General features: G+C 36.7%; 1 protein-coding gene across 5 annotated transcripts in view; it reads right to left on the bottom strand.

Annotated features, from left to right (window-relative positions):
* Positions 1-22,409, bottom strand: part of LOC131029311 (peptidyl-prolyl cis-trans isomerase ppi1) — a 148,418-nt gene that overhangs the window by 35,475 nt on the left and 90,534 nt on the right. For all 5 annotated transcript variants that reach the window (XM_057959748.2, XM_057959749.2, XM_057959752.2 and 2 more), the window contains one exon: positions 3,296-3,412. In XM_057959748.2, the coding sequence (XP_057815731.2) occupies positions 3,296-3,412 (117 nt within the window). The remainder of the gene's footprint in view (positions 1-3,295; positions 3,413-22,409) is intronic.

Raw genomic sequence — 22,409 nt, 5'->3', positions numbered from 1 at the left:
AGATACCCCTTGAAATGTGGCCTATTTTTCGTGATATATGGGGAGTGAATATAAGGTTATCTTTTGCTTCATTTTCATTATTATGTGGTACGTTACTCAAGATTGTGATAAGTTGTGATAGGTTTTTTGATTGACTGTGTACTATAAATACCCTTTGGAACCCATGTATTTTTTGGGATGTTAATTTTGGTTCTTCTTGGCCAAGCATTTAGAACTTCTTCATTGTCAAAACTTTAATTATCACTTTGAACCTCTTTCTCCCCTTCTAAGTTTGGTTCTTCTATTAGTCTCATTTTGGACAACTTGCCTATAGGGTATAGAAGTCTAAGGTTTTCTTTCTCATTTCCTTTCTAAACTATTTCTTCTATATACAAATTATCTATTTCCACTCCTAAGGGTATGTGGACTATCCTATTTTCATTTGCAAAGGATAGTTCTTCTCTTAAATCCACCATTCCATTTGAGTTAGTGAAGCATTGTAAAAGTAGTAATATGGGCTTCAGGACATTGGTCTATGTTTCTTTCATGAAAACTGTCTCGAAGTCTATGATTTGTTTTATCTCAGATTGGAGCTTTGGGACATTGGTCTTTGCCCTTCTCCTCTACCACTTTCAATCAGATCCCATTGTTGTCCCTAATGCCCAAGTCCCGGTCCCTAAAAAGCCTAAATGTTGACCCTTTCGAGCCTAAGTGTTGACACTATCGCCTTCACCTTCGCAATCCCCGACCCTAAAGTCCAAATCCAAAGAAACACCTTTAGTATGAAGTTTGTCGGACTTTGGCCTTCAAGCTTCCCCTTTACCCTTTTCCCATTTCGAAATGCAAAAGAAGTCATCCCCAAAGCCCAATGCCCTAAGCTCCTTTTAAGAAATTCCTCAAGTCTTTTCCATTGAGCTTCAACTTTCAAGCTTCCTCCTTACCTTCTTTCTCCTTTGGCATGTGTTATGAGTCATTTTGGATCCCCAATCCTCGACTCATCCCTTTCACTCTACTCTCCAAATCTTCTCATCAATCAATCGAGCTTTCACTTAACTTCTTACCATCCTTATAGAAAAGTAGAGGCCTAAGGTGGAAATTATTAATGAGTTTAAAGGGTAGACACTACTTTATTTAGTTACTGCCATTAATTTAAATTAATCTAATTGACCTCTTTGTATTTTGTTAGATAAAATGTGCTTAAAATTTGTAATACTCGTGGGCCCAAAATTGTTTTTATACCATTGATTTCTTTTGAGATCAACAATTGAAAGCAACTCTTCTCATCAAACAATCGAGCTTTCACTTAACTTCTTACCATCCTTATAGAAAAGTTGAGGCCTAAGGTGGAAATTATTAATGAGTTTAAAGGGTAGACACTACTTTATTTAGTTACTGCCATTAATTTAAATTAATCTAATTGACCTCTTTGTATTTTGTTAGATAAAATGTGCTTAAAATTTGTAATACTCATGGGCCCAAAATTGTTTTTATACCATTGATTTCTTTTGAGATCAACAATTGAAAGCAACTCATCCCCCATTAGCATTACAACTTGTAGGTACAATTTACCTCATGGAATGCAATGATGGTCATTAGATTATATTTTGAATGAATGGTTGCAACTAAATATTGCTGATAAAACCCTAAAGTAACTAATAATTATGATGTATTCTTGGCGAATTAATTTAATTTTTTACAATAAATTATAATTTTTTGGTGAATCTGATCCAATCATGTATCAAATATTTTGGCGAATCTTTGAGTTCAAAAATTTAATAAAATAAACTCTCTAGCGATTTAAATAATACTAAAATAAAATTTTGTAAAACTGTGGCGATTTAGATCACCTTAAAACTTGAACTATTAGCCAAATTTTGATTTCCAAATTTTAAAAAATTGCCAATTGGTGCAAATTAGCCACTAAAAAATTGCCAATCCTTTCATTCCTTCCCAAAAACCTGATCTTCATGTTGACAACATCATATCCTTTGTTGATGTCACCCACCCTTCAAGGCATCATCATGAGATCAAAAATTATCTGATAAATCATCCAAAAGGTGTCCCCAAATTCCAACTTGAAGTAATTTGGACAAAAATTGGCCAAGTTATGGCCAATGGGAACTTTCATAGGTCCCATGAACCTTGTCGAGCCCCAACACATTTCTCGAAACTTCAGGAGCTGCCAACGATGCTCTCGATTCCTACTTCATCCTCAATCCCTAATAGAGAAACAAAGGTGGCTTGACGGAGGTAAAAATGACCAAGGCAAAATGGTTGAAGCTTCCCATGGTTGTTAGAATTCCCAATGAACCCTCAACTAGCAACAATGTAAAATTGACTAAGGGAGAAGCATCACAGGTTTCGATGGACTTCCAAGTAATGGAAAGGAATTGCTCTAGCACTTCGAAAGAACTTGTGAAATATAAATGTGCATATGCCGAGTAATTTCAGATTTGATTATTTTATATAAGATCACCACTTGTTTATAACTTTGAAAGGTTGTTTGTCATGGTTTTGAATTTGATAATGTCAGAGGGTGAATATGCCATGGAAATAAGAAATACAATACAAGAATTCAAGGTCAAAAATAAAATATAATAATGAAAGGTGGGCTAATTGGAAAGTAATAGAATCAACTTCATTGAACTCCTATCAAGATAAGTTTTGGAGTTGAAACCCAGTGCTGATTTTAATTAAATCTGAAACTACATAGGGATGCAAACATAAACAAGGCGGCTTTATTTGAATGCTATGGAAACCACTACTCTCAAGACAAGAATGGAAATACCTCGAGGATGGGAAGAGAAGAATGTGTTCCCAAATGATGGGAAAAAAAGGAACAATTTGCATGGTTTCCATGCCAACATCACAAAAATAGTGGCGACAGAAAAATTAAGCGTGTGCACTTTCCTAGAACAAATTCCTAAGGGAATTGGAAAATGTGCTCTAAGAACAATCAAGGACTAATAAACATTATTATGTTACTCAAGTTCATAACACAGAGACCTTGAAATATCAGGATTTAGTTTTATTTTTTTCTCCGTTTTTATGTATTATTATTGATCTCACGTAGGCACAGGACACACCATTCTTCTTATTTCTAGTTTTACATCAATCTGTAGTCTCATACAATATAACAGAAACAGTACAAACTCACAAAACAATATCCGCCAAAAGGCTAGTAAATATAGAAGTACACTCAACTGAAGAATCAAACTAAGGAAAAAGGATTGGAACTTTCAGTATATTTTCCTTTGAAAATACAGTACATTTTAATATCGATACAATATACATGAAAAGGTTACTCTAGCTTTACCCTGTACTCCACTGGTGTTTTAAGTATACGCATCACAGTGCCACTGGGATGATCTTCCTGGTATGTAGGTAGAGCCACAATTTTCTGAAGCACTGCTAAACTTGCTTCATCGAATATCTGCCAGTAGCAAGCCATCATATAAAAAGTTAAAACAAAGAAAATCATCTCCAAAGATAGATACTTTTCAACAACATGGCTTTATTGAACTTATACAGGTTTGAATTCTCCCTCAAAAATTGTATAACCAAAATCATTACCAGTGTTACACTTTCAAAAGACATCTGCATGTTTATGCTGAAAAACATTAGATAAATGAGTCCTGAATAGTCATGTTCTTGGAATTGATTCCACTTCTTAGATAGCCTAGTAAGAAAATATTTATTAGACCTTTATTATATTGACACAAGTGTCCACGTTAAGGAAAGTACTCCCATAAATCAACTGGTCCTGAGATGGACAAACCAGAGATAATGCTACAGAACTTCATTCAATATACCGATGTATCCTTTGGAGCACTCTTAGCATAACAAGCCAAGCTAATATCGATGCCAACATTGTCCATCCAACCAATGTCTCAAGGCTCTAGTTCAAGTTCGCAATGGGTAACAATAAAATTAAGAAGTTGAAAAAAATTCATGATTAAACTCACCTTATATAAATTATTATTTTTTAAATATAAGTAATATATCTACAAAATTTATTTTTTTATATATTGTATATTTAAATTATTTTATATAAAATAATACTATATTAAATTTAAATAAATTATATGAAATTTAAAATATTAATAAGTTTAAATTTTTAATTTTAAATTTGTTAATTTTAATATAAAACAATATCATATTTGTTTAATTGAATTTAATTATTTTAATTTAATTTGCTAAATTTTATATATTTATAATTCAAAAACTAAATTAAACATTCTAAAATATGAAATTTCAATTTACTAATTGTTTTTATATTAATAAGCAGTAAACCAAGGGTGTTGACCCTGTATACAAACTGCTGCCTGTAGGCAGCAAATAAAAGGTGCTGACCCTTTACAAACTCAGGATGAACAGGCCATAACAGCAGGAGGGAAGACCACTGTTACAACAAAGGCCGAACAAAGCTTCAACAGCACACCAGCAGAAAGTTAGGATCTCAACTCAAGAATGAGAAGAAACACCCACAACTGAACATGGGAGAATTTGGGAGGTGGAAGAATTACCTTTTGGCCTACAACAAACAACAGTCCAAGCAATACTACCATTACGATTATCATTACCAATGGGATCAAGGGAGAAAAGCCCCCAAGATTGTTTGTCAACACTTGGACCAAACTATTGTTGTAGATCAGGGGTAGATTGTTTCTGCAAAAAAGGAGCAACGGGAGTAAGAACCTCAGGTCCAACCGAAGCCACATCAGTAGGAGGGAGACCAAGGGAGGCAACAGGCCACAATAGCAATAACAGGCACAACCTCATCCTAGGATGAATCGTCATCAGCATGAGGAGTCTGCAGAATCAGAAGCATCGAAAATCAAATGATCAACATTCGCATCTTTCCACCAAGTAGCAATAACCTAACGGCACAAGAGAGAACAATCCATAGCCAAGTGACCCATTGAGAAGCATCTATGACAACGAAAGGGGAGGCCCTCATAATCCAACAATTGAGTCCATGGCCTATCCCCAACCATAAGAACCACATCCCCAAGGAGAGGCATAGAGATGTCAATGTCGATAAGAATGCGAGCAAAAGTAGAATGACCCATGAAGGACATGGTCTCATCCACCTTCAAGAAGCGTCCAATAGAATTGTCAATGGCCTCATAACAAGAATGCTCCAAAAAATGAAGAGGAAGATTGGGAAGATGAACCCACAGTTATTAAATGTTATATTAAAATATAAAATAAAATAAAATACTCAATAAAAAAATTAAATTTAAACATAATAAATATTGTTAAAAAAAATTAATGTAAATAAAAGAGTACATAATTTTTATAAATGCCCATTATTAAAATTCAAAATACATATGTAAAATTTTATAAAAGAAAGAAAAGAGCTAAATTAAAATAACCTAAAGAAAAGAAAAGGTAAACCAACAACCATAAAAATGGAATCCATGTGTATTTCATGGGAGTAATTGAAGAAAGGAGGTTGACTTGCAAAAAAATCAGGAAAATGTCGTCTATAGTTGACATCACGCCTGCTTTTGGTGCTCTAGTCTCGCATGAATCTCGGATTGTTAAATGAATGAATGTTTTTAATAATGTCCACGAGGCCAAACAGCCTATGGGACCCACGAATAGCCAACAAGGAAGTAAGAAGGAAAAGCCCAAACCAAAAATTCCTGGCAACACCACACAAGCTAAATCTCTTTTTCCTTTTGCATCTTGAATCTTCTACTATGTATCTTGATCATGAAATCTGCAACTTTTTTTATCTTCTCTTCTTCAAATAGATTATTCACAGTGTTCACATTTAATGTCTCAATGTTAGTAATGGAAGAGACATGTAAAATGTTATCTAATTTGGGAGTCATTCTGACTATCAACGTATTTAGTAAATAGTCATTATCCTATCAACCCCCCATCAAAAGTTTCAAATTATTAATTATGGACATGTATTTAAGTACCATCTTGTACGCCATTAGAAACAAGCAACAATTTCTTTTTATGTATAATATCTATGTTACTTTTTATATATGTACCATATCTGCCTCTAGACTAGGCGAATCCAAGTTCGATTTGAATCGGATCCATGATCAAGTCCTATTTGTCTACGTATATGAGCAAGATGCAGGAGTGAAGCTTTGGGTTCATCTAGGAAAAACCCAAGCAAACTTGGCACGATATGTCATGAAAATGTGTAGTTTTGAAGGTCTTCATTTGTGCTTGGTGGTTGGAGTTTTGCTCCTTGACCCTACCATATATAGTGACAAGAAATTACCTGGACCCTGTTAAGGGTGCTACCCCCACAAAGCAATCGCACCTTGACATGCAATTGGTGCACCAAAGAGTTGTGGAAAGCTTTGTTGGGTGAAAATTTTGTAAACTGGGGAAGTTCACAAAATTGTGGTTTCAGCCACAGTGTGTGAGAATGAATATCTCCTAATTATAAGTGAAGGCTCCCCCTTTGACATACTACTCTCTCTACTTGAAACATAAATTTAATTATGAATACTATTCTAAATTTGGGTGGTACATCATCTTATTCTCTCTTTAGAATAGATGTTATTCTTTCCTCTTTTTTCAGAAAAGAATTTACAATCTGGAGCAATAATGATTAATAAACTTCAAAGTTACAAAGAAAATAACTTAGAGCATGCGAATGAAAAATATAAATAAAGAAGCAAAGTTTTCGTAAAGGCACAAAGTCCTTTGTTGCTTCTCCGGGACGAGAAAACAGTGTTCAAGCTCAAAGTCTTGTAATCATTATAATCCTATCAACCTTTTACAAATGAGTTCTGTATTCTACGGTATATACTAAGATAACATAGTAAAGCACAAAATCTTTATCTTGATATCCTATTACAATTTTGATAATCTTTTCACAAAATAACGAAAGGAGCTCAAAGTCTTCAAATCATTACCTCTTGTACTAATTACTAATTCTATTTAACAAGAACTGAAATGTAACACAAAGTTTACAAACTGACACTTATTCTACTCTTTAATACTACTTCAACACAATGCTTTTATTTTTTCAAAACAAGATTTTATCACAAGAATGACGTAAGAACACTCTCACCATCAATCACAATGTATTCAACACAAAGTCTGAATGCCAAAGATGTCTTCTTATTTGATCAAATTTGCAAAATAACAATACACACTCAAAGTTTCACTTTTGCTCCACTTCGGCAAAATTTTGTTGCATAAGATTAAAGATGAAAATTACAATGGGCACCCTCATATATATAGGAGAGGGGCAATGAGTAAAATGAGGAAAAAACTCAACTAACTATGACTAAGTCAAAAGTAAAGTTCAATTTGACTTGGGAGTTGTGGAATCCTACATGCAAAATTGTATATACAAAATAACACCTTAAGTGTCAATTGGAATTACAAGAGGACAGTAAACTAGAAATGCATAAAAATGACTGTGTCTGGATCTCCATCTTGAACATCATCATCTCCATTTTTCTTTAGGAAATCTTCATATTATTGCAAGGTATCCTGTATTTCAGAGTCATCTGGTCGTTATGTGTAGAATCTGGCATCTAGAATGGAGTGTAGCATTGATTTGAAGAATTATCAAAGTTGGACAAAAAAGACCAAAAAAATGCAAATAGGGATTACTTTGGTGTAATTTAGGTTTATAAACTCTATTTACACCAAAAGGGAGACTTTGGTGCAATTCGGGTTTATAAACCCGATTTACACCAAGAGGGTGACTTTGGTGCAATTCGGGTTTATAAACCCAATTTGCACAAAAAAGGATGACTTTGGTGCATTTCGGGTTTATAAACCTGATTTGCACCAAAAAATAAAAACTAACCCCTAAAAAGACAATTTATCAATCTTTTAGATTGACAAATTGAGATTCAAATCAAGATGATCCAATAAAAATCTATATTCTGCAATTCATGAGCTAAACTCTCAATTTTATTTGCTCTCTATATCTCTATGCTATGGAAATTGCATTAAAATTTGAGAAACGTGATATTCTTGTCACTTTTTCTACATTTTTTTATGTTTTTTAATTTGATATTTTTCCCCATTAAATTCATTTTTTTTTTTTAAATCTTATACTTTTTGGTTTGCCAATTTTTTTCCTGAAATATTTTTGTTACTAACTCCATCCATTGTTTCCTTGGCATTTGTATTCAAAAATGAGAAAACAAAGAGTTTAAGGCTCTAACATAGTAAATCAATCATTCATCTTCAACACATCACTATTACATTTAACGCCTTTATATATCCATACAACCTTCAACTACCCAAAAACTAACAACTAACTAATAACAAGTCTCTACTAACAAATGTGATTATAATCACTTAGATTAGTATTTATTATTCAATAATCTATGTTAAGTACTAATTTCTAACACTTCATTCCGGCATCCTTAACAGATTTTGAAGAACTTTTTGCAACATCCATCCAATCACCCCCAACCAAATCACTACTCCCAGTAGTTGGTCCATAAGCATTGGATTCAATTTGAACTTCCAGCAGAAAAACATTTAATTTGTCAGTAGTACGAGAAGATAATGTTCGACAAACATTAATAATTTTATTTGACCTACATGATGATAACAAATAAGCATATAGATCTTTAATATGGAATTGTTCCTTTGACTTGATGATTCTGCAAACCAGTCCTAATATGAAATAAAAGAGAACCTTCAACAAACTCAACCTTAACCAAATCATATCATTTATTAAGCGATTCTGCTTTCTAAGAGATATAAGAAGTTTTACCTTGGTCAAATCGTTCCTATTTATTTTGTAGGGACATTTATATATAGAGTGATATAAAAGAATTTTAGGAAATTTTGATCTCTTCCACAATAACTAAAGTAACAAAGTTACAAAATGTAGTAGTGTGCCACACAATGAGAAACATTCGAGGTGTTTAATAAAGGGGCTGCATTCCCTACGAGAGGCCACTAGAAGAGTTCTAAATTTAGAGGATTCAATGACCAAAAATAAATTCTACTCCAAGATTGCACCATTGATGTCGAATAAGAAGCATAAACAAAATAAATTCTACTCCAAGATTGCACCATTGATGTCGAATAAGAAGCATAAACATAAGAGCTTCCCTCAACCTAAGGCACTACCCTCAAAACTAAACAAATATGAGGAAACCAAGAATGAACTTTAAAAGAAAAAACTCTTCTCTTGTAGAGAGCCACAAAATCTTGAACATAGATACTTGGGTAAAGGACAAATACAATACATTGTAGCATCAAATAAAGCTTCAAAGTCAGAGGACGAACCTAAGGTATTCAAATATTTTGTCGATCATATTGCCAAAAGGGTAGAACACATAGTCACAAACAGGGAAAACTTTAAGAAACCCCTCCCTTGGACAAGGTGTAAAAACCTGGCGAAAGTTGTATAATTCCCGAGGAAATTTTTAATTTTACTGGCAAATTTTTGTGGTTTACGGAGAAAAATAATAATCTCCATTGGCGAATTAGTCGTGATCGCTCAAAGTTTGTGAAAAATCCTGGCGAATTGTAATGCTTTTAAAACCCCAAAAATATTTGCATGGGCGAATTGCAATGTTTTTAAAACCAGAAAAATATTTGCATTGGCGATTTCAACCTATTTTCAAACCATTAAAAAAAAATATTGGCGATTTCAACCTATTTTCAAACCATAGAAATAAAATATTGGCGATATCAAGCTATTTTCAAACCATAAAAAAAAAATATTGGCGATTTCAAGATATTAACTTTAAGTCATTAAAACACATGGCACACAGTCGTCAACTCTCTACCTAGAAGATTGCCCATTAGGGCATCTCACGACCTAGCGACAAGCCCTTACAACTCTCTCTATCTCCAACTCGCAAGCTGAAAATGCTAAGCCTTCGTAACCTCAAGATCTAGCGACTGAGGGAAACTGAACTGCCACTCGCCAATTCTCGACCACAAAATGTTAAGTCCTTGTCACCACAGCGACTTGGAGATAGTGGTAACTTTAACCCTTGTCGCGTACTCGCCAACATAAAATTGTTTTTCTCTTAACCGCTAGCACTTCACTCGCAAGCTCGCGGCTTAATCAGGTCTTCAGACATTTAACTTCGCAAGCTGGCGATAACCATAAAACTTAACCACAAATTGTCTAGTCGCTAGCTCGCAACGTAAAAATGCTAACATTAAACATACATGAGAGCTAGCGACAACTGTATGAAATGAGTTACTTGCTAACTCTCGCAGCTATAATGTATGACATCAGACCAACTCGAGACCTCGCGACCAAAGCAATTTCATTAACAATCTCCAGCTCGCTAACATAAAATGCTAACACCCAAAAAGCTAGAGACCTTGCAATGTAAACCCAAACCAGCTTGTCGCTAGCTCTTGGCTTGATCACGTCTTCGGACATTTTACCTCGCGAGCTAGCGATAACCATAAAACTTAACCACAAACTATCTGGTCGCTAGCTCGCGACAACTGTGGTGGCAAGCTAATATGTACGAGGAATTTTTAAGCCTTGGATGCCGACTCATTCCTGAGGGACTAGTTTGAAGGTTTCTCCTAAGTCGAGGTTGATTAGACAAGCGAGGACGACGGTTTCAGAGGCATAAAAGGATTGGATAGCTTCTGAGTTAGAGATGGGAGATTACGGATTTCTCTGAGAAATAAAAAGTTGCTTGTTGTCAGGGATTTTGAAGCAGAATTTGTATAATCAAGGAGGAATAAAATCAGAACAAAATCGTTCACATAAGATGAGCCTTAGCAAGATGCAGTGGATTTTATAGGCATGACTTCTAGAGTCTAGAGTCATGTTGAAAAGCACCAAAATAATGATTTTTCACATGAATGAGCATCGCCAGATGAAGTGCTAAAAAGTTATAAATACAATGGAGTGGTGACTTAATTGGTAGAAGAGAAAAGAAACCTTTTTCATTTTTTGAGAGTGGTTTTTTCCTCAGAAAGGAAGATAATGTTTGAGCAGGATCGTGCATGGAGTTGTTGTGTGCTCTGTGATACCGGATGGGTGTTTTTTTGTTTTCTCTTGTGTGAGTTTGTTTATTGTCAGAGGTGTTGTGAAAGTGAGAAGGATTACCAGAGGGGGTGTGAAAGCCTTTTATTATTAAGAAAGGCCACACATGGCACATCCTCTGCTTCTACTCTGCCACAAGATGGCAGGGGGTTTGAAGAAGGAGCCCGCATGGGAATGAAAGAAGGATTTGTTTGGGTGGCGAGTGGCAGCCAGTCATCTTTGTGACGACATGGAAGCTGCGACCCCTCCCCAGCATATTATGTTTACCCTAAAGCTCATGTTTCCACTTTCCCTGATCCTGGGCATGAAGGCTCGAGCTCCTCTTTCCATTGTCTCTGTTCCTGGGCATGAAGGCTTCCTCCTCTATTTGGAAACGATCTGTTGGACAGAACGTAACATCTCACATTCCATCCGAAGGCATCAAGGTGATAATAGCATGGCTCAAGCAGTTTTGCAAGTTGTATAGTCATTGGGGTTCCTTTTCTGGTTCCAATAGTGATTCTAGACTCTAGGTGAAGGGAGCAAGTTGTATATTGTATAGTCATTTACAAAGCAAATGAAAAGCATTTAGTGTCAAGTTTTGTGCAGGTTCTTGAAGGAGTTATATATAAATTTATTTTGTGTATAATTCTATCTCTTTCAAATGATCAGAATCATGAGATTTAACTTTTTTCATTTGTTGCATTGTTATGGTGTATGTAATTTTTCATTTAATACTTACTAATCCTGTTATGCCCAGGAATGCAAAATTTTTGTTAGTCTGGAATCATAATAAGGATTCACCTCATTGTAATTGGTGGGCGGATCATAGACATAGTCATAGAACACCTCCATATATATTACATAAACATCCATAGCATATAAAATCATAAGAGTATTAAGAATGAAAGTATTAAACACCACAATAGATAGGAATACAACATAATTAGTAAAACATCAAGACAACAGACCAGTGCCTTATCCTAGGGCATAGAGTCACTTACAATTCAAAGACAACCTGATAATAAACTTAAATAAGATTCATTTGCAGATAAATAGGAATGAAATTATGAATAATGCCATTACATACACAACCCAGATTCATATGTAAACTGAAAAACCCTTGACCATTCAATTCACAATGAAAACATAAATTCAACACAAAGACAATTATGTGAAGATCCCAAACTACAAATGATATTGATATTATATTCATACTGATATCAAAAAGTAAATTCACAATGCAATTCAACTATGCACTTATCAAATTCTTGAACAGTTGAGCTCTTATAACTATATAAGAGTTTTCAAGTTCAACATCAATAAAAGTGGCCAACTGGCCATCCCTCTCTACCGATCAAAAAGAAAAAGTGGCCATCCCTCTCAAATTAATCTTGGAATCCTTTTATAAGATGAGGATTCAACAAGCTTAGGATTACTGTGAGGAATCTTGGGTAGCAACCTCAACCTTAGATTTCTTCTTTGGCTTTAGCATGGCTTACCACCTGTCCACCTCTTTGTCTGTTGGCCAACTGAATGCCTTTACCTCTTCCAACTTTGCAAATGAATATGTCCATCTGGCATCTGTAACTGACCTGGACTCAACAATAAACTTTGCATGGTCAACCTCAACCTTGAACAATGAATCAAGCATACCGTTAAGGAAATCAGCATCAACCTATTCATTTACATGCTTGATTATTTCTTCTTGCTCCAGAATCAAATCAAATTCGCTGGTCCAATCAGAAACTGATTTCAAATCTCCATTACTACCATAAATTGAAGGCACCAATTTACTATAACCTTGCCCAAATGTCTGCAATTTTTCATTTATAAGCACATCCTTCCCTATGAAAAATGCATAAGTTGCATTCATTACCTTCACCATCCCTTCAGTGTCACTGATCTTGGGAGGGAACTCGTCACTATACATCATTGCAGTATCTAGCTTATCCATTAATCTGCTTCTTCTTGACCAAACATTGAACAAAGGTCCAAGAAAAGCGATAGCCTCAGAGGATGTTTTACTTGCCTCTTTCAAAGAAATGTGCAAATCATGCACTACCATCAATTTTCCTTTCAATACATTAATCCTTTGTTTCAGATTCCTAACACAACAGAGATAGCCTTGACATTTTGTTCCTTTTCAATCTTTTCAATTTTCCCTGTGTATTCCTCCATTTTTGTTGGTCACATCAGCTAGTATTTCTTGTACTTGTTCTATAATCTGTATTGGAGGGGGCTCATTTGCAATTTTTTCTTTCAACTCCACTAACTCTTCCTCCAAAGCGCCCTTCTTCATAAGTGTCTCTTCATATGTTTTAGACAATGCAATCAATTGGGTATATGTTTCTGTGTATCTTCTTGACAAATCCTCTATTTTTGATAAATTCATGAAAGAAACTTGAGTCAAAAATGAGGCAATCTTCGTGTCAGTTGTGTTCTGCAAGTTCCAGATCATTCTGTCAGCTTTCTTTTCTACTTGGATATTTAGAAGGTGGGGCTTTTGAGTGGAAGGGGCCAAAGACCAAGCAGCAAGTGTCTTTGACTTAGGATTAAATCCTGATCCTCTTATTACATCTCCAATTTCAAATTCAGTTTTAAACATTGGGTCCTCTTGCTTCCTAATCTGATCAATAATAAAAATAGATTGGATATCACTATCAAGCATCATACTCATACCAGTACTCTTAATCAATTGTCTTGCTTGTTCCACAAATATTTGCTCCCTGTCAGGATCATATTCCTGCAGTGCGTTGATGATCTCCTGTTTCTTTTCTTCATTTGCTTCCTCTATGATCAGATTTTGTCTTAATTGTTTTCGTTTCAACCTTGTCAAAAAACTCTTAAATTCATCTGACTTAATAAAGTCATCATCTTTCATGAACTCATTTGACAACATCACACACACATCAAAACCTTGAGCAAGGGCTTCATTTGTTTCTCCCTGTTCTTCATTCTGTCCTGCTTCTCTGAGATGTGTCCTTATTTGATGAAAGTATTGTCCTTGTTCTGTAACAATTGCTCTAGCAGGGTCTCTCCTCACAATTGTACCGACCTCATTGGTTTTTTGTTTCTTTGCAGCTGGCACTCGGGTAGATTGAACTTCATCCCCACTCTCTACATCATCAGCATACACACTAAGTGGCCTCTTGCCATGTGAAGAATGTCCATCTTGGGGGTCTTGCTGCTGAGCAACCACTTCTAGAATTTGAGGCATTTGTTCCATCAGAGTTTCATATAAACTCAACATTTTGTTAATCCTCTCCAGGTGCGGGCTATCAGGGCAAAAACCTGAGAAACTAGGGTCACTAGCCTTCAATTCTGCTTCAACTCTCATCAATTTTTTCCATTTTCTTCTCCTTTCTTGTACTTCATCTTTTCTCAGCAAATTTCTAACCACATCTTCATCATCCCATGGTTCATGGTCCTTTATTGTGGCCCAAGGTGTCATTTTTGGCAATGCAAGTTTAATAAATTGTTCAGGATCGCAGAATCTAGACACAGCATTAACCAACCTATATTGTTTAAGGAAAATGTTTACTTCATCAAAGGAACTCGTACCAATGGTAAAATCAGACGCAACCCAAAGCCTAGGAAGAAGAGAACCCTTCCTGTGTCTTTCAAGGTATTCTTTTTCAACTAGGGTAAATTGCCAGATAAACTCCATAAAAGCAATCCTAATTGGAACAAATTTTGGTAAAATATGGGGAGGTTGAACACACCCATAGACTCTGATCACAATAAAGTTATCAAAAAAATAAAAGTCCCCCCAGTTATGTGAAATAGACCAGTTTGGAACATACTGGTAAGCTCTCAAAACTCTCCTAACATTAATTGACAATCGTTCCCTATTTATTCCTAGCATTTCCATAATTGGCAAAACAATCCAATTTTCAAAGAAAAGGAAAGAAGAATGGGGAGAACTACTACCCCAAACTTGGGTCCATCTTTGTATTGGCATTAAGACACCCAATTCTTCTTTGAAAAGCTCCAATTCTTTATCCATGAACTCAACATTATAGAACAAGATTAAATGCATTAGTAATGAATAATGCTTGAATGTAGGGCTGGGTCCACCACTCTGAATTTCAACTAGAGCATTATGAATGTGTTCAACCACATAGCCCACATAATCGTGATCTTTGTTAACATCTGGGTGTTGAATGTCCATGGCCATCATCAGTAATTCAGCTGACACTGTTGAATCTCCATCAAAACCCAACACTATGCATAATCCATAGATTCTACAATGCATATAATGGTGGAACGGTGTGATGTCAAATGGTGGTTCGATACTCTCTGGAATTATAACCGGCTTCCTATTCACCCTAGGCATGTATTTGGGCATTGCATGCTTCTTGATAACACCTTTGTATTTGTCATAATCCTCTGCAATCCGCTCCAAATCTATATTTGTACATGCAGCACCAGTAATCTGGAAAGCTTCAACAAAGCTAGCTCTGTTAATTGAAACTAGGGCAGACTGGTTCTTTCTATTGATTACCCTAGATACTGGGCAATAGCGTTTGGCCAACTCTTTGATCAAATCCACATCAACATACACATCTGGCACAATTAACTTTGCCATATTTAAATCCCAAGGGTTTGACATCGAGACACCCTTAACCCTATTATTCCAAAAATAATGAAACAGAGCAGAACCAGTCATATTAAGCGTGGTAGGGTTTCTGCATTGGCTCCATAAATCTCTCCATGCCAAATCATGTGTATTCAAAGCAACGGAAGTCCCTGGCATCAAATCTACAAATTCTTCTTTGTATTTCTTAACCATCTTTTCCTGAGTGGCACTGGCCTTGGAACCTCTAGGTCCTCCTGCTCCACTTGTCATGGGCTTGGGCTTGGGCTTGGGCTTGGGCTTGGAACCTCCAGTTCCACTCGTCACCTGACTCATTTTAGCTGCAGGAGAAAAACTTGTTCTTAACCAATTTTCTAAAATTTTCCGACACCCAACTCTCTGAATTCTCCAACGTTGTTGCAGAGCTCAATTCACTGGATTGCCTCGAAGATAGAATGCATTAATGCAATTATACAAAATCTCGGATCGATCATGCAATTTATGGTATTTGGGCGCCGTCACTTCTCTCAAGTCTCAAGTCTCATTAATTGCCAAACTTGCATGAACTAGCTACTGTGGCATTAATTCAAACTTCAAAGCTGAAGTACTCAAGCGAAATTTGAATTCATGCCCTTCTATTTGATTGGCGATTGCCATTCAAAACTTTTACAGAACCTGGCAAACAAGTCCACGTGTTAGCGAGTTAGCGACAATGCTACCAAATCCTCTTAATCGCAAGCTCGCAACCCCTTTTACGAATCCTCAAAGAATCTCGCGAGTGAGCAACAACCATTGATCTTCATCAAGCCCTTCAGTCGCAACCTCGCAACAACATTTGTAATATTCTCTCTTTACCTGCAAGCTGGCGACCACTACAAATCTAACAAAACCACTTATTTCATCGCAAGCTCGCAACTAGAAACTTAACTTGACTTCAACCCTTGCGATCCCGCGACAACAAGACACTTAACCGCCATCGCATGCTCGCAACACTTTTTGACTTAAGATTTACAAACCCGCGAGCATGCGATGACCACAAAATCAGACCAAAACATACCTGTCGCCAAATCGTAACTTAAAATGCTAAACAACTTCAAAACCTGTGAGCAAGCGACGAAACCAACTAAGTTGTGATACCAACCACATCGCATGATCGCAAATTAAAATGACTTAACCGTGAACACCTTGCGATAACATAAAATCACACCCAGTCGCAACCTCGCAACATAAAATGGTATTTGGGCGTCGTCACTTCTCTCAAGTCTCATTAATATTAATTGCCACACTTGCATGAACTAGCAGTAGCTACTGTGGCATTTGATTGGCGATTGCCATTCAAAACTTTTACAGAACCCAGCAAACAAGTCCACGTGTCAATCCCCATCTTTAATCGCACACTCGCAACCGGTTATAACAATTTGGAAAGGAACCGGTGAGTTAGTGACAATGCTATCAAATCCTCTTCATTGCAAGCTCGCAACCCCTTTTATGAATCCTCAAAGAAGCTCGCGAGTGAGCAATAGCCGTTGATCTTCATCAAGCCCTTCAGTCGCAACCTCGCAACAACATTTGTAATATTCTTTCTTTACCTACGAGCTAGCGACCACTACAAATCTAACAAAATAACTTATTTCATCACAAGCTCGCAACTAGAAACTTCACTTGACTTAAACCCTTGCGATCCCGCGACAACAAGGCACTTAACCACCATCGCATGCTCGCAACACTTTTTGACTTAAGACTTACAAACCCGCGAGCATGCGATGACCACAAAATCAGACCAAAATTTACCTGTCGCTAGATCGCAACTTAAAATGCTAAACAACTTCAAAACCTGCGAGCAAGCGACGAAACCAACTAAGCTGCGATACCAACCACATCGCATGATCGCAAATTAAAATGACTTAACCACAAACACCTCATGACCTTGCGACAACATAAAATCACACCCAGTCGCAACCTCACAACATAAAATGGTCAAGTGCAAAACATCTTGTGAGGTAGCGACAACTAAAATCTCCCAGTACTCGCAAGCTCGCGACTTAAACTGACTTGATGATAAAGGACCTGCGAGATAGCGATAACCATAAAATCTCAAAACTTTTTATCTCTTGACCGCAGCAACCCAACGAGTACCAACAAAAATCGATGCTTTATGTTAATTTACCGTCATTAACAGGTGCAAGCAGTGGCACACAGACCATTAATGACTTAGTACTTACTCGCTAACTCTCACGGCTATAATGCATGGCATCAAACCAATTCGAGACATCGCGACCAAAGCAATTTCATTAACAATCTCCAGCTCGCTAACATAAAATGCTAACACTCAAAAAACTAGAGACCTCGCGATTTAAACCCAAACCAACACTCGCTAACTCGCCACTTAAATTGTTAAACATGAAATTTATCTGCGAGTTAGAGATGAAACATTAAACATGTCTGACCAACCGTTTGACCACACTTGACGTTGACATGGACAAATAAAGAGAGGACAACTCAGATTTTCAACGCACGACAACTTCGGTTTACTAGCCAACTAAGAGAAAAAACAAACACAAAACCCTAATCGCCATGAACATCATGTTAAACATTTAATGTAGAACAGTAGAAAGGTTCTAGCAGTAACAGTTATGCAATATGAATAATTTTATGGATCTTGTTACACAAATTGTTGCATTTCATGTTCAACATAATGTGGAACCAAATACCAATTTACTAATAATTCAATTGTTTGCTAATAATTCAAATTCACAATTAAAAATATGAAATAAGTATCTGTTCTGATTCACAAATTCAAGGAATACAATATCAAAAATCATCAATGACAACTATAGTATTGCAATTTTGCAAATTGAAATTGTAATATGACTCTAAGAACTGTAATATAATTATAAATACCTATAAACTGACTGCTATTTCGCTTCAGTGACTCACTCCAAGGCTTCTATATCCCAAATGGACTCAAGATCCGGAAACTGAATAGTACTAACAAGTTCATCTTCATTCTGAGTCGGTTATTCAAAAATGTCTTCGTCTTTATGCTGACTCTGAGTCTGCGATCCATCATATTCATTTGTCTCAGCACTAACACTAGCAGTAGCACCACCAGCTTTTAAAGTGTTGCACACCCCTCGTCTTTCACGCATGGAATTCCAAATTGCCAGTGCCCTATCATATGGAAAATCTCTAACATTATACTGGGTTAACAAACAACCTCAAGCAAGTTTCCAAATTCTTGTCTAATTTGTTTCTGATCTTTGATCTCAAAAGCCCTAATGCACTGAAAACTTTCTCATCTTCCACCGACCCCAATATCATTGTTTGACATAAATCAGCAAGTTTCAAATATTTTGGTATTGCAATACGCAATGCTTCACTTTGATCTATCCTTTTCCAAAACCTTGTGATTGATCCAACTTCAAATGGATTCTCCAAGTTAACCAACTGCTTTTTCATAACCAATGCAAACTGTTTACATTGTTTTCTAAGATGATCTGAATTTAAAATTCCTTCTATTGGTTGTCCATTGCAATATGCATCTTTTGAAAATGTCAATATCATTTCCTCTAGTTTTTTATGAAACATCTTTGCGTCATTTGGATTATCTCCAATTGAATGCCAAAACTGAGGATACACACAACCCATGGCTTCAAGTATTTCTTCTCGAGGGAATCTTCACGAATCTTAGTTGAAAGTTCATATGCAATAGACTTCAAATTATCACTAACAGATTTAACAATCCTGTCAAAATCTTCCTTTTTAGCTGGTAGTGCTCTGCCTCGCTTGCCCGTCTTAGATTGGTGCATTGGTATCTGAAATCCCTTTACAAAGACACATAACTCATTTTTTGTATTGAACTATAAAAAAATTTCAGCATGATTCAAATCTGTAATTATCTGCCACCTAAAAAAATTTGGGCTTCGCCCTGTTAGATCTGAATATAGACCATCCAGGCTCAAGCATATCATTTTACATAGAGTGCTATACTCATTGATATACATAGTTCTGTCTTGGGCTTTCTTAACAAGTTTGTTCATTGAATCCAACATGGGGAGAAGACTAGCTAAAGTTAACAGAGCCTCTATATCACTTAACTTATATAAGAGATCAGGAGCTTTGTCTACTGTGAGGCGTTGCTCATACATTAGTCCGATCAAGGATTGATATTCTGTTAGAACTCATTCCGCTGGTCCATGCAAGGAGATCCATCTGGTCTCAACATCCCTGAGAAGCTTGTTTCCTCCTGTTACTCCCTCAACAAAAATCTGAAATTCTGCAAAACGTTTAGGACTTCGGCAGAAGTATGAGTGGAGCTTGTGGACCAGATCTTCAACTTTTGACACTGTAGGGAAATTGCTTACAATTCTATATGCTAAATTCATTCGATGGGCCATGCACTGAATGCCAACCATGTATGGTGCAATACTAGTTTGTAATCTTGCGCAAAGACCGGTCCTTTGACCTTGCATTACTGCAGCTCCAACACGCACCAACTTCTTGGCAATTGTCAAGTCATCCATACCAGCAATTTCATTCAAAGCTTTCTTAACTTCCAAATATAAATTTTCTGTTGTTGAATTGCCCCTCATTTTACGAACACAGAGTAGATGAGCTCGGTGGACATGTTCTTTTACGGTATACACATGCATACAAACCCAAGCAGTGTTATCTACCGCAGTAACTTCATCTATGGATAATGAAATGAAATTTGGCTCTTTTGCACTCTTGTAAATTTTGCTTTTCCACTTCAGCGAGACAGTTTGCCATTTCCCATCTAGCGTTTATTGACCAATGTGACATAGGATAGTGAGGAACATTCAAAAAAGATACTAAATTCTGGGAAATCTTTCATAGGACGCCCTCTCGACATAATATGAAAAACAACACTCATTTGAACAATCTTTGCCAAGTTTGCATCTTTCGCTACATGTTCAAGCCCAGTCTTGATTGTATTTCCAAATCCACTATTACCAATCAGTGTCGTTTTGTGGTTATGCTCTTCATATTCTGCGGCATACTTAACATGAAGACATTCTTCCTTTGATTTCCATCTTACTACTTGTGTTTCCTTTCCGTATATGATCTGTTTTTCATAAACCTTACCAATATGCTTTTCTATGGTGTCAAGCTTTAACTGCATCTTCTTCTCTCTTTTAGTTTTCCAACTACAAATCTTACACCTGCATTCTGTTGGTTGTTCATCATTGTTTGGGACCGGTCCAATGAATGGGTACTTTGCTACCCAATCAATCTTAAAACTCCTTGTCATCTCCCACTCTCGCCCCAGTTTTACTTTCCTTTTTCTTTTCTTCCTACCAACATCATCTTCAGTACTAGCATTTGCATCCAAGTGAATTATCTCATTGTGTGTATCCCTTAGAACATCTTCTGTCGTGTCGGTATTGTCATCCTCATTTGATGCATTTAACTCAATGACAATCCCACCTTGCGGTGGTGGTGAGCTATTGTGAATGGCTCCTGCAACTGCAGAAGTTGATGGACCAGAAATTTTGCCAATTCCAAAGACAGACTTTATGGTAGTATCTTTAAGTTTATGTTTTGGGCATTTTGATGGCCTCTCAATCCCTTCAGTTTCACCGCCCTGAGGAGTCTTACCCTTGTCTGACATCCCAATCCCTTCACCACCCTGAGGAGTCTCACCCATGTCTGACTGTGACATCTTGAGTCTTGACCTCTCACTACGAATTAAAAGTTAAAACTAATACTACCAAGTATGAAGAAATGATTACTCACCTTTATGCCTTCTCAATTCTCTGAATCAGGAATCAAGAATGCCTGGGCCTGTGTTGCAGGATTGTAACTCTGGCCCTCCGCCCTACAATGAACTCCGACTTTCCAACTCAATTTGTGGAATGCGAATCGAGACTTGAGAGCTCCCAATTTACTAATCAGACACAAACAAATTGTAAGAAAGAGTGTAAGAAAGTGTATTTATAGCAATCCATGATTGCATTTTTGGCGAATTGCGCAGGGCCCGGGCGTCGCAATTGCCAATAAACATTTGATTTAATTGCATTTTTGGCAAATTGCGCAGGCGTGCAATGAACATTTAATTCAAGCGGGGCGAAATGGGTCCTCGAATGCTTATAATGTTTTAATTGATATTGGCGAATTTGGCCGACGCGTGCAATGAACATTTAATTTACCATTGGCGAATTAGGTCCTGGGTACGTGGTCGTTTTACTATTGCTGGCGAATAACAGAGGTGATCTAATACCCACGTCTGAGTGATTCCAGGCGAATATTACGGGCATGCACGTCGACGGTGTGTGGTCAATGGCGAAGCCAGATTCTACAGTGTGTCGTTAACCCCGAAATTCCGGGCAATTTGACCACGATGTTGCCCCAGACTATTCGCGCGGAATTCGCCAATTGGCGAAGATTCGCCAATAAAAAACTCTCTCGTCACAAAGGAGAATACACTTGTCATTCTCTCAAGAGCCCCAAAAATATCCTATTTAGAGTTCGTAGAGTGCTAGTAGGGCAAAGGATGATCATTCTCATTGATGGTGGAGCTACCCACAACTTCATCGATGAAGGGTTGGTGATGAAGAGGGGATTGAAGACAAAAGAAATTGAAGGTTTCAAAGTGATAGTGGCTAATGAATTCACCATTCCATGTACCAAGGTAATCAAGCAGCTCAATATAACCCTCAAAGATCATAAGGTGTGTGATGACTTTTATATGGTTGGTTTAGGAGATACTAATACAATTTTGGGAAAAATGGTTGCATTCTCTAAGGAAGAATTCAAAGAAGTACCAAACCATGGAGCTTAAGTTCACAATAGATGGAAAGAATATTGTCGTAAGAGGGATCTTAAATACAATTCCATAGGTGAAGACAACAAAAAGGATAGAGAGAA

The sequence above is a fragment of the Cryptomeria japonica genome, chromosome 10 (genome assembly GCF_030272615.1).
Source record: "Cryptomeria japonica chromosome 10, Sugi_1.0, whole genome shotgun sequence".
Lineage (NCBI taxonomy): Eukaryota > Viridiplantae > Streptophyta > Pinopsida > Cupressales > Cupressaceae > Cryptomeria > Cryptomeria japonica.
The sequence above is the reverse complement of the archived record's forward strand: the minus strand, read 5'-3'. Positions and strand labels throughout refer to the sequence as shown.